The sequence below is a fragment of the Physeter macrocephalus genome, chromosome 16 (assembly GCF_002837175.3).
Source record: "Physeter macrocephalus isolate SW-GA chromosome 16, ASM283717v5, whole genome shotgun sequence".
In the NCBI taxonomy this organism is placed as follows: domain Eukaryota; kingdom Metazoa; phylum Chordata; class Mammalia; order Artiodactyla; family Physeteridae; genus Physeter; species Physeter macrocephalus.
The window spans coordinates 40,747,148-40,760,766 of NC_041229.1; the positions used below are offsets into that span (position 1 = coordinate 40,747,148).

Genomic DNA, 13,619 nt, shown 5'->3' on the forward strand with positions numbered 1-13,619 from the left:
CGAACCCGTGTCCCCTGCATCGGCAGGCGGACTCTCAACCACTGCGCCACCAGGGAAGCCCCAAATCTCTTCTTTTGATAAACACTGTTGTACTCCTGACCTGCTTTCCACTGCCAGAGGGCCAGGTCCACTACTGATTAGTTTAGGCAAGTCAGTGATTGTCTCTGAATCTCAGTTTCCTCACAGGCGAAAAAGTAGGCACTCACATCTATGCACAGGAGAGTGAGAATAAAAATATATGTACGTGAAAGTACTTCATAAACTCTTAGGTATTTCATTATTACTATAACGTGTAATTATAAGTTAGCTCACTTCTCAGTGATATGCTTTCATATATCCTTGAAACTCTGGAATCTTGTCAGGTCTTCCTTGTTATTCTTCTGATCTGTGTGGCAAGGATCTGGCTCTTCCAAGTGGACTGTTTTATACACCAAATGAGCTTTCCCTGACTATCTTCCTCTTAGTCCTGGGGTCTTAACTAGCCATGTCTGAGAATCGTCAAAATGAAGCCATGTTTCATCTATAACTTTCCCCAAAGATCAAATGTGATATTTCTAGATTAACAAGCAAGTACTTCATGTGCTTCTGCTATAATATTGCACCTGAGAGACTAACATAGGGAAAAAGTTACTTGTGTCTCTCCTGGTGATCTGACACGTTTCTTCTATAGGTTCGAGGACAGCCACTGAATCTATCCCACCATTTTCATCCTGACTTTGGCCGCCAGGTAATTCAGAGTTATGGTTTGTGTTAAACTAACCCCTGGGCTAGGTTTTTCAATGATGATATTCTGTCCGTCCCTATTTCATTGGTTGAGTCTTAACCTTTTGCTTTCATCTTTGTTAAAATTCAAGTATAATTGACTTATTATATTAGGTTCAGGTGTGCCACATGATTCAATATTTTTATACATTACAAAATGATCATCAGCGATAAGTCTGGTTACCATCTGTTGCCATACAAAGTTACTATAATATTAATGACTACATTCCCTACACGGTACATTACATCCTCATGACTTATAACTGGAGGTTTGTACCTCCTAATGCCCTTCCCCTATTTTACCTATCCTTGCTTTCATCTTAATGGTGCTTTGATTTTATTGCATTTGAGTATTTATGGTAAGCCTGGACTCTCTTTTGGAAGAAGGCAGGGTATCAATGGTTAACAGAAGAATGAGCTCCTTTACTGCTGCTAAAAGACAGCGGTGCTCCTTGTCCATGAGAATGTTCACTTCCCTCAGTCTCCATGCAGTTCTTCAACTGTCTTGAAGGGGTGCCCTTCACCCCACAGATCGTCTTAAGTACTTTTTAGGGAATGTGCTTTAACTGGGAAAATATAAACAACCAAGAGGTGCAGTTTAAACAAAGCATTTCAGCGTAGTCATTGAACCAAAGTGCAAGGCACATACTGTACCTAAAGCCAATGAAATTAAATCTTGCATGAGGCTGAAAATGTTAAGCAAACAGATTCAAATCCCCTAAGTGGATATTCCTGGCAACTGTAGGAAAGTATCTGCAATAGTTCAGTACAGCTGTGTCCTGCTTTGGGCAAAGCCAACATATGAAAAGCAAACTTACAGAACAGACAGATTGGGGGTGATTATTCACATCACAAAGGGATTAATGGAAGGGTTCCTTCAAATAGCAAACCAACCCTAGTTTATTAGAATTCCATTTATAGAGATTCATTTTACACAACTTTCAGAAACACGCTTGTTTCACGAAATACAATATACCTTAGGAGCTAGCGCTGACTAAAAGGTTTAATTATTCTTCTTTCCCATCTCCAGGGTTCTGCACATTTTAGACACTTGCCGGTGAAGTGTCAAATGGCAAGCTCCATTTTAGGATCAAACCATTCACGTCCAATATTTTTGTTCTCTTTCAAATTTAATGCCATTTAAGAGAATTGCTAATAGAAAGTATTTGCCTCCGAAGGATGTGCAGCCACAAGCCTTACTAAAGCTTGAAGGGGAGAGGTGGAAGGTCAGCGACACCCAGGCAGAGCCCCTGGGAGCTGGTACGTCTGAATGGGCAGAGCACCTTCCCAGTAATTATACAAACCCCACTGCTCAGGGCTATTTAGAAAGTGAGCTAAGGACCCTAGGCAGGTTGCTTCACAGGCTAGGAGGTTAAAAAGACAGAACTTAGGTTTTTGAATTTATATTCTTCCACCATGAAGATCTGGTTTGAATTCATTGTTTTCTAACTGTGCGTCCAGAGTGTTTATCTTGTTTCCTTTTGAAAACACTGCTTTCCTAACAGAGCTGAAATTATTCTCTGAGTTGAATGAGTCAGGGTATTGGGAGATTGCCCATGAAAATGGCCAACTTTAAACTCCAGCTCTGCGCTCACTCCCTCTGGACACCAAGTAATACCTGGCAGTACCAGAAGCAGGTACGTAAAGGTCTATGTGGTAGGAGGAGCCACTGGCATTTAATGTTCTATATACTTTCCTCCCTCCAGGATTAAAGCCTGGGTCATCTAATCGACTTGGATGTGACCTAGCAATCAAAGAACAGAAGCTAAAAAGGCCCGCCATGATCCCAGTTAAGCTTAGTGACAGAACAGTAGGAAGGAGAAAATCGCCAGCCATTTGCACTTGGATGAGTATCTCCTACTGGACAGACTTCACCCGTCTCTGAACACACTTACGGTGGGCTGGCATAGCAGCCTGGTGAGAATAACGTTCAATTAAACATGTCTTCCTCCTACTTTTCCCTTCTCCTCTCATCCTGGAAGGTTTAATCTGGTCTACAGATGCCCAGGTGTGATTCTGGATAAAATGAGTTATAGTTACAAAACTGAGAGCTGGGGAGAGCATGGAGATGAAGAGCATGGTGTGAGAGACACTGGAAGGCAGGTTCAGGACTGCCACTCGTTAGCTGTACAACTTTGGGTAAATAACTTAACCTCTCTGAACCTCTATATGCTCCTTGATCAAACGGGGCTGATCATATATATATAACACATTTATTATATTAGCCTTATGACACAAATCAAATGAGGCATGTCATGCTGTTAGTATTATTGTTGTTGTTTTCATGAAGGGACCAGAAGCTCTGACCTGACTACAAATGCCAGACTTGCTCTAAAGCAGCAGTCCCCAACCTTTTTGGCACCAGGGACCGGTTTCGTGGAAGACAATTTTTCCACAGACGGGCTGGGGTGGGGTTCGGGTTGGGGAGATGGTTCAGGAGGTAACGCGAGCGATGGGGGGGTGTGTTCAGGCGGTAATTGGAGCAATGGGGGGGATGGTTCAGGCGGTAATGTGAGCGATGTGGGGGATGGTTCAGGAGGTAATGCGAGCGATGTGAGGGATGGTTCAGGAGGTAATGCGAGCGATGGGGGGATGGTTCAGGCAGTAACGCGAGCAATGGGGGGGATGGTTCAGGCGGTAACGCGAGCGATGGGGAGCGCCAGATAAAGCTCACCCGCCTGCCACTCACCTCCTGCTGTACGGACCGGTTCCTAACAGGCCACAGACTGATACCCGTCCACGGCCCGGGGTTTGGGGACCCCTGCTCTAAAGGAAATCTGGTGCCTTTGGAGGGTTTCTGAGGCTGGGAATGTTTTAACAATTGGACTACTTGGGCCATAAGAGGGCATAAGGAATCTTCTACAGGCCAGATGTCCAGCTCCCTCCCTGAGCAAGAACACAAGTGACCTTCAGGGGTCATTGGGGATAGGCCCGTGTGGTAGAAGAGGGTACAGTCAGTCTTTTGAAAGGACCACCCTGCCGTGGAATTGATTAGGAAACACATTCTAATGAACTGTTGAGTGATTACAACTCAAAGGAGGCGGGCTCTTGAACCTACTCTAGAGAGAGGTGCCCAGTCTCCGAAGAGCTAATTTTGAAGCTGAATGTACAAAAGAAAATAGGGTGTTGGCACACTCCCCAGTTCTGTTACTGCTCCCCTGGCCCTAAAGTCGGCTACTGGTTTCTGAACTTAAAAGACAAAACGATTTCAGACCCCAATGCAAGAGCCAAAATACTAACATGAGATCTGACTGCGGGAAAAGATAACCTATTTTAATTACCTTCAGAATGATGCAGGGATTTGCTCTGGTGTACATTATAATCCCATTGCTTTGCAGTGTTCGCAGACGCAGGGCCAGTTTAAAGTCCTCTTCTTTGCTATTTTCAGAAAGCCGGTATTTGATGTAACTGTTTCCAGCAAAGCTGAGAGAAGTGTGCCCTGAAAAGACCATGACGAGGAGATATAGACACTTTTAACATCCAGAAACGAGCAGGGACACGTGAAATCACCCAACAACTACCAAGCAAGTGGATGAAAGACCATGGGAAGTTAGGGAAGGCACTGAGGAGAAACCATTTTGGATGAAAAACTGTTTCTCCATTTCAGGTCACACTCTAATTTCAAAGTGAAAAAAAAAATGTACTAGTCAGATGCTGAAAAATCTTAGTTCTCTCATGTCAAGGGCAAATTGGTATATTCTCTAACCTGAATTTTCTTAGTGTTACTAAATTCCCAATTCCTATTTTCTAAAATTAACACTATTAAAAGATATCCCTTTATGCTCACCCTTGTTACTTAGATATTTAAGAATTGTCAATTCTATGAAACAAGGGAAAGACAAAACCATTCTCAAAGAATATCCATATTCCCCAAGTATCCTAATAAAGAACAGACAACTTAGGTCATTTGCACAAATGTTGATAAGGATAATGATATAAAGGAAGTTCATGTCTTGTGCAGTCACAGCTCTGCCTTTTGACCATTAATTTCAAGGCTCCCCTTCCTAGAATCTTTAGTTGCACCCACATCACCCAATTCTGAGTTAACCCTCTCTTTTTTTTTATCGTCTCCAGCTTTATGTTTTAACAAGCAAAGAAACGGCTGGAAAGCCCTCTCGCTGTGGGGGAAGGGTGGAAAGTGTGGAAATATACCAAATGGATGATAATCGTGGACAATGAAGAGTTTTCCATATGGAAAGGAGAAGGGAGATGGGGAGAAAGGGACATCTGAAGTTAGGAGACTTGGCCTTACTGTCACCCTGCAGACCCACCTGCTGTGTACACAGCAGGTGTGTTGGGGTGAGGTCAACATAAATATCTTTTAAGTCTAAGCCTTAGAAGCCTTCAAAGGCAAGTATGTGGGTGATCCCTTCAGTTCAGGGGCAGTTCCATTCTCGAAGTCAACTCTGAAAGAGCTTTGGCTTCCATTTTTAAGAACAGTGCTTATCTTTGCAAAGGCTGAGTTTCTAGAACCCAGTGCTTAACAAGTGCCTTGCAAATACTAGGCATATTTATTCCCATTATAATGGTTATTATAATCATCACTCAATAAATATTTCTTGGATTCCAAAATTGGTATCGGCGTGCCTATATTTGAAATACATCTTCTACCAAAAAAAGGGTTCTATTGGTACCCAAAATGAACAGGACTCTTTTTAGAGGAAAGAAGTGGTAGAGCATATGTGAATCAAAAGAAGTATTGAAGTTGAGTGATGATCAGAAATGGAGGATCATTTGGATTGAAATAACACAAATACTGATTTTTTTTTCTTTCTTTAAGAAACAGAGGTGAGCCCCTCCCTCTCCTTTTGGGAACACGCAGTTAGTTGTACATGTGCAGTGGAGAGTCTTCTTGATCTAGGCTGGACTTACCCTACAGAAGGTCAACTGAACTGGCTCAGCTTTACCTTCTGTTGAAAGGTGGAGGCTCTGAACATCAAAGGCCATGCCACAGATACTCTGACTCCTCTGCCTAACCAACAGCCTTCTATTTTCCATAATTTCACACTCTTAACATCCATGTGACATGATGGAAACACATGCTGTGACCTCCCATTATATAAGGAGCCCACAGGCATTGCATGTTTCCTGAGCACAGGCTGCAGCTGTAATAAATCTCAAGTATTTGATGGGGGAGGCTAGCTGGGGTCCATTCGGAAGGAAAACGTTGCATGCAGACAGAATGTGAATTTAGACCCTCGTCGTCCTGCCCCGCTCTGCACCTGAGCACTCTCCGAGCTTCCCCGGTGGACACTGGCAGAGGAATGGTCTCCTGCTGGCTTCGTATCCGACACACTGCATGTCCCCTGGACACGGCTTCTCCATGCAAGGATCGTTGGACCCTGGGCACAGTCCTCCTGTGACAGAGGGGAACACGCATGATCAGTAGAAAGGCAATCACTCTACACTCCAGGAAGTCCAGGAAGCACAGGAATGGTTCAAGAGCTGGGCTCTACAGGCTCTGAGCTGAGAGAAAAAATGGCCGCCCAGAAGCAGGAATGCCTATGTGAGCTTCACCTGGTGTGGGTGCCCATCAAACATCCCTGCATCTGCCAAAAGCTCACTGCCAGAGTGAAGTACATTGGGGGCAAAGAGTCAATGGAGCTCCTCTGTTTAGGCTAAATAAAATATGCTAAGGTTGTGACTGGGCCAACTTCTGGTGAAGAAAGATCATACCACGTGGGCTCTGGTAGTCTTTATTGGATGGGGCTCCTGCATACTGGGGGCCATTTGAATGCATCACTTGAGTTTATACTTCTTCTTTGCTCCTTGCCTGGAGCCCTGAAAATCTTAGGTAGACTTCAGAAGACGTTAGCTGTTGTTTTCAGATTGAGGGGAAAAAGACTTTTCTAAAGAAAAGTATGACTCATTCTAAATTGTGAAAGCACAACTCGCATTGTTTCCTAATCCTTTCTGCTCCCTGCTATTGTATTGATTAGCTGTAAATATGCCCTGCTGGCTGTCAAACACAGCAGAATTTTCCTTGGCAAAGGAAGGCTTCCTTTTCACCTGTTCAATGTTCATAGCACAGTGAGATGAAAGGTTAATTCCTCAGAAAGGAAATTCTGGAAGGCAGATTATCTGATGAAGGTAGAATTCAGGACCCAAGGGAGTTTTTCAGAACTGTGGTGACGGCAACTATGGGTCCACCGAAGAAAATGCACTTTCCAAAGGTCTTGGATATTTCCAATGTAATTAGGTGAGAGTTTAGGTGGTAAAAGGACTGTAGAAAAGAAGACACAAATTGAAAACAACTCACAGTTGGGTTAGCAGTGGCCTAAAGAAGCACCTTTCCTCTGTGAACCAAGAACACACTGGGCCTTAGCAGCATCTTTCCTCAGCAAGATCTGGCCCATTTTCATCTTCCTTTCTATACCAACTCTTTCCTCCTCATTAAGCATATTATTCCATTATACTGTCATTTCTTTGTCCAAGAGAAAGCAGACATTTAATGCTAACTACACATAAACATTTTAGGAACTGTAACCCTGGAGGGGAGAGATGTAAGTAGCACTAGCAAACTTAGAGTTCATAAATCCTATTTTCCACTGGTTGAGAGCTCAGCCATAAAAGATACTCTTGGCAATGATCCAGCTTACAAAGTCTCAGAAGATGAAGGGATTTTTAACTGAAAATTTGTAATGATCTTCACAAATGGTTCTAAAAGACCTAAGTGCCCTGAAATACATCTTCCTCATTTCATTCCAAGAAATCTTTATTCCTGCCATGTATTTATCAATATTTATGGAACCTAAAACAGCTGTTCAGCCACCTTATGATCTGTTTCAAGTGGCTTTTGATACCAGATTTTTTTTTTAGTTTTTAATTTTTTTGGCCACACCATGTGGCATGAGGGATCTTAGTTCCCTGACAAGGGATCAAACCCATGCCCCCTGCAGTGGAAGCACAAAGTCTTAACCACTGGACCACCAGGGAAGAAGTCCCTTCAAGAGGCTTTTGATAACCAGTTTTGGAATTTTTGATGCATTCATCCAACAAAAATATTTTTAGGGTCAGCGAGGTAATAGGCCTGGACATATAAAGATGAAAAAAAAAAAGGTCCCATCTCTTCCTCCCCACAGAAAACAACACACACACAAACACATGATTACAGTACAATAAAGTAACTGCTTTGCTAGAGGTATGTGAGTGCAAGGGAAGCCCTAGAGAAGGAACAATTGTGTTTCCTGGGAGAATGTCAGAAGTCCTTGCAGAGGAAGAAAGCATTTTAAAAACTCTGGCTTGAAGGATGAGCTCTTTTGAGTAGCAAGGAACTGTGTTTCTTGGGAATGAATCTACCATCGTTAGTGGCTTGACCGCATGCACGTGTTAATGTTTACTTACGGTAAGTTCACAACTCTCCCAGCCTACTCTGTGCTGTCTCCATGATTGGATTCATTTCCGTTTCTGAGGCCTGCAAACTCCTAGGTGGCTCCTACCTGTTGACTAGTTAGCATGGGCTCAAAAATGGAACCACGCCACAATGAGGTAGCAATGAGCATAAATGAATCACAGACTTCATCCCATCAAATGGATGTAACTCTAAATTACCTGGGCATTAACTTCCAGTTAGACATGGGAACAGTAATTTATGTATTTAAGAAGTCTGTTCTTTTCCATTCTGTGGACGTGCCTCTTCCCATGTCCTATTTTAGCCGGCCAAAAGATATCCTTTCTATAAATGTCTGTGTTTGTTTCTGAGATACAGCTACATATACTACATTCAGAGTCTTTTTTGCCCTAATGCAATTAGGGCAAAAAAATTGCGTAGAAAACTTGCATTATCAATAATGCAGTTTCAAAGCCTCTGTTTTAAAGGGGAAAAGAGGACTAGATAATTTCAAACCCATGATAGCAAAGCTATTTTCTCCTGCCAGGAGTTATGGTAAAAAAAATAAAATAAAATAAATTTAAGAAAAATTTAAAAAAAATTTAAAAAAACCAGCTGTAAGTGCATATAATAAAGGCTAAACACTGTATTTCAGAATAAACACAGCATTTGAGTACTTCTCCCTTTTATTCACATGTTTTGGCCTTTTCTTTTACCACCAGTCCTGCCCCGGTAATTAGCATTGGGCTTCTCACTTTATCACCCATATCGCTTATATTGGGATAAAGCACAAAGTCACTTAGATCAGTAACTGGAGTTCAAATTCACAGCTCCTTTTCTTCTTCTTTCCTTATGTCATAACCGTAGAACGCATATAGTTAAATTCATTAAATTAATGAATTGCATTAGATCCAGTCCCCCTTATGAAAACTCTAGCTGGAAGACAGATAGAAAATATATTACTGTATTATAATAAGTGCATTCTAAATTAATATTAATATACATATTAAACACATAATAATGTATATTTCTATTCATTCCAGCAGTCATTGACTTTGATAGGTTATTTTTCCTTCCTTTTCTTTTTAATAGGTTTCCTAAGGCAGAAGGGACAGTTCTGGCAAGCGATCTGTCTCTCGATGCTTTAAAAACCCTAGGGGGCCTCCTCCCTGCCTCCCAGCCCGGGACGGGAGGAGCCATAAGCGTTCTGGCTCCGGCTGCTGCTGTCAGCTTGCTCTCCTCGCCGTCTGCTCTCTCGTGGCTCAAGGAAGTAGGAAGGCAGATTAGAGTCTGGAGGTCAGTGTAAATGTAACATGCTCCTTAGCTGGAGACAGCTGTGAGCATGTGCGTGAAATGCAGTCTTTTCCAAGTAGAGAAAGACTTCTGGCTACTGAAAAACAGGTTTCCCCAAACCAAATACTCCCCATATGCGATACTGTAGTTCTTCCCTCTCTTCAACTGTGATAAGACATTAGGTCCTTTCTGAAATAGTTATCGTGAGAGGGACTTGACCCTCATACGCCAACCCTGAACGATGCCGTGTGTCCTTTGACCTCCGATGTACCCAGGCCTGGGTCTTGGGGACACTTTCCTGGGACTAACAACCCTCTTCCCAGACAAAGCTGTAAAGTTTCCAGCAACATAGAATCCAGTATGCTTTCAATGGGTGTTGAGGGGTTAACTTGTTTTTAGAAAACATATGCTCACATCATCCCCTTTGCAGAGAAGCACTCATACCGACTATCGTTAGGAGTCTTAAAGACCCTCTCTCTGGTGGAAGAAAGTGCCTCATCCACTCCCGAACAACCGTTAAGGGACAACAGTGTCTGCTCCCATTGGCTTCTGGGAGGAAGTTTATCTTATTAACTATCGTTAAATAATCCAGGTTTAATTAACTTGTTCTGTGATCAGTGACAGCTTGGGGGGAATGCAGGCTCTAGACCTTCATGCTCTGCATCTCCAGGCATCCATCAGTTTGGTGCCAGAGTGAGCATGAAGGGAGAAGGGTCCCACTTTATCAAACCAACTGACACCTTTTGTGGTGAGTCAGGGCAGGGTTAGAAGGATCAGATGTTTTTAGCAATTGTCGGAGCATAAAGCAGGCAGAGAAGTCTCTGTTTCCCATCCCTAGGTCCCCTCTGGAAGGTGGGGCAGTGTAATAGGAAAGGGTGCGGCATTGACAAGCAGCAGCCCTGGATTTTGGCCCTGACTAGTTATTCAGCGTATTTCCTGTGTGGCTCTGAACAAGTCACTTGACTTCTCTGGGTCTTGCTTTTCTTTTGTGAAAAATGAGGATAATGATTCTTCATAGAGTTGTGAGCATTAGATGGGCTAATGTATGTGAAAGCAACTTGTAAAGAGAAAAATTTAGAGTAAAAACAAATTACTACAAGGTCCCCAAACTGGAGACACTAGCCTGACAATATGGCAGAGATCTAAACTCCAGTGTAATCCTTTTCTTGCTGTTCTTTCTGGGTCAGATTCACGATTTGTAAACTGACAGATGATATGAAATACTGTGTGCATGGGAGGAGCTTTTTATTAATCAGCGTCACAGGCCATGTACAGCTGGGTTAGCCCCTTCACAAGCTTATCTCGGGCAGAGGTATTCTTTTCACAAAGCCTCTCTACCAGGAGAAATGTGCACATGATGTGGTCATTCATCACAAGGTTTCCCACCCCTGAAACTTCGCTCGGGTGGAAATTTAGGTCACTTTCTACAGAGCTGACAATATGCAATTCACTTGAGCAGAAGCTCAGAGCTTTGGAACCTGCAGGGAGGAGGAAGGTGATCCTCCTGTGGTTTTAAAAGGGTCTTACTTCCCTATGTATGACTCTCCTCTCCTTATCTCCCCAGAATTCCCACAGCTCGCAGCGTTAAGTCTATGCCTTTAGCTAATACATCAGTATTCAGCTGTGATTATTATTGCTGCCACTTTGAGCTTATTCAACCTCTTGATTTAGATCACTGCCTCATTATACTGAGAATCTAATGACTGACGGTAAACATCCTACACCCTGAGCTCACATGCTTTGCCAAGATGCCATGTCTCAGCCAATGCCACATAAGTCAATAAGCTTCCTTCTTAATTCCTGGCCTGCATGAAGTTTTAAAACACATTCTCCTAAGGTCCCTTGGCTTTGAAGTGGTTTCTTGTGGTTCTCCCAGAAGCACAGAATCATGTTGATTGCTGTTCCGCCATACTTTCTGGATGATTTTGCTAAAGGCTGAGTACAGTTTCATTCAAGATATCCTCTCTGGGGCAGCTGTGTGTGGATGGAATATATAAGGGATTATCCACACGGTGAGAAGCTGGTATCACCTCCACAGTGGGCACCTCCAAACCTCTCCTGGCACTTCAGGACTCATGCATGCTGCAGATCAGGGATCTGCAGAGACATATCTGTTGTGAATGAGAAATAAAGACTTCCCAGTTTTTAGGGGGGATCTGGTTAAGATTCGGAGACAACACTAAATTATTCAGAATCCCTGGGGTTGGGACAATGGGCTCTGTCCTTTGAGAATTAGCATTAACAATCCCCAGCCCAAGTGCAAACCCAATCTCAGGTTGTTTTATGTTTTTTAAAAACTCATCAAGGCTAGGTTTTAAGTGTCTTACTGCCTTGCAGAAGCGTTCATCATTTCATTTTTTTTTATTGTGCTTATGAGAAGTACATCACTGTGGCTGCCTCTCACAGGCTCCATTTACCTGTCCTACCATATTTTCCCAGGACTGTCCAGACTCCCCACCATCCAACACAACCCAACTGAGCTCCCTGTTGTTCGCTCAGTACATGATGCCGGTTCTTGGTCCATGAGGATGGGGACCATGTTAGCCTCACTCGCCACTGTATCTCCAGCAGCCCACCTAGGGCCTGGAAAAGTATTTAATTCATTGTTGAGTAAGTGAGCAAATGAAAGCGTGCCCCGAATCCTTGGGCTTTTTTCTTCACTCCTCTCTCTGCTCAAAATGCCTTCCCAGGACTATTCATTGCTTCCAACGCCTTTCATGGACTCCTTCAAGTAGGACAGAGGATTCCTTCCTTTATGCTTATTCTGTGCCCCAACTACACGAATTACAACTCTTTCTAGCTCCTATTTTTCACAGCCAAGGAACAAAGGAACTTCTGTTATTTGTCTAGAAAAAGAGGATTCAAGGGGTCCTAAAAACTATCCTTAGATGACCGGAGGGCAACTTGTACAGGAGGGGTTAGACAGGTCAGGTTCTGTGTGGCTCTAAATGGTGGAGCTGGGTGACATCACAAGGAGGTGGATTTTGGTGCCCTAGAAGAGAGAAGTTGTCTTAGGTCCATCTTGTGAGGTAGTGAGTGCCCGGACTGGGGTTCAAACCTTGGCTGAATTATTGTGCCAGGAGTACAGTAAACAGGATGTTTGTAGTGGGTGGGAGGTTGGACTGGGTGAATTTCAAGTTCCTTTCAAATCTGTGCAGAGGTGATAGGGTACAGTGGTTAGGACTGCCAGCTGTGAATCCTAGCTTGACCCTTCCTAAGTTTGTGACCTTGAGCAAGTCAACTGATCTTTCCAAGTCCAAGTTTCCTTAGCTTTTGAGGAAAGTTAATGATACCTACCCTTTAGGGTTATGATGACGGTTAAGTGCAATGACACATGTGTGAAAAACAGCACAGTAACAGGTCACTGCTCGCTAAATGTTAGTTGCTATGTTTGTCCGTGCCTTCATCTGTGCACTGCACTGCGCACGGATTCTCACCTCTATTCCTTGACTCTGATGCTCCTCAGCCTGGAGCACTCCCTCCCCATCACCTGCCTAATTCTAGGCATCCTTTCAGACCTAGTGCAGGTGGCATCACCCTCAGCGTTCTTCTCCCTGCCCTGCAAACCGTTACGGTGGCATCATACACCACTGGCTGAGGGCACAGCTGCTGTCACCCTCACCCCCGCCAGCACAGGGCTCACCCACGGCAGACGCTCCACGCATTTTACTGGAGCGCCAGTTTCTAGTATGGGTTCCATATCTGGACCAGGACTAGACAAATCAGGCATCCACTTCCACCAACATTCTCACAAACACATTGGTCTTAAACTCTGATGGTCTCATGGCGAGTCCATTCTCTTGGACAAGCGTCTCCTTTTTGATATATTTCTAGATTAGACTTTTGAAAAACCAATGAAAATTTTCCAAAATGGACAATCACCACTGCCCCACGGGCTGCCCCAATGCTCTGTCCTCTGACTTCCGCATAGGAGCTCAAGGGCCTTTATCATTTCCCCATCGTTTAGGGTGGTGTCGGGCTTTCTTACCCAAGTCCCAAAGTTCACTGAACATCTAAAGTTTACCAGGAGCCACCCCAAGACCTCAGAACTCTGTAGCTCTCAAACTTTTGTTCACACATGGTGCTTCATGGGGGCTGGAATATAATGAGGCTCTTTGGCACTAAATTTCAAGCCTGTTTTCGTTTTGTCAAAGCAACTCAGCATTTTTTTTTTTTTTTTTTTTTTTTTTTTGTAGTATGCGGGCCTCCCTCTGCTGTGGCCTCTCCCGTTGCG

The 13,619-nt window shown here is 43.5% G+C and overlaps 1 protein-coding gene across 4 annotated transcripts in view; it reads right to left on the minus strand.

Moving 5' to 3' along the window:
* The window catches only part of FAT3 (FAT atypical cadherin 3), a 583,627-nt gene that overhangs the window by 28,650 nt on the left and 541,358 nt on the right, over positions 1-13,619 (minus strand). For all 4 annotated transcript variants that reach the window (XM_055091680.1, XM_055091681.1, XM_028501477.2 and 1 more), the window contains 2 exons: positions 5,985-6,119; positions 4,044-4,201 (listed from right to left, as the gene is read on the minus strand). In XM_055091680.1, coding sequence (XP_054947655.1) covers positions 4,044-4,201; positions 5,985-6,119 — 293 coding nt within the window. The remainder of the gene's footprint in view (positions 1-4,043; positions 4,202-5,984; positions 6,120-13,619) is intronic.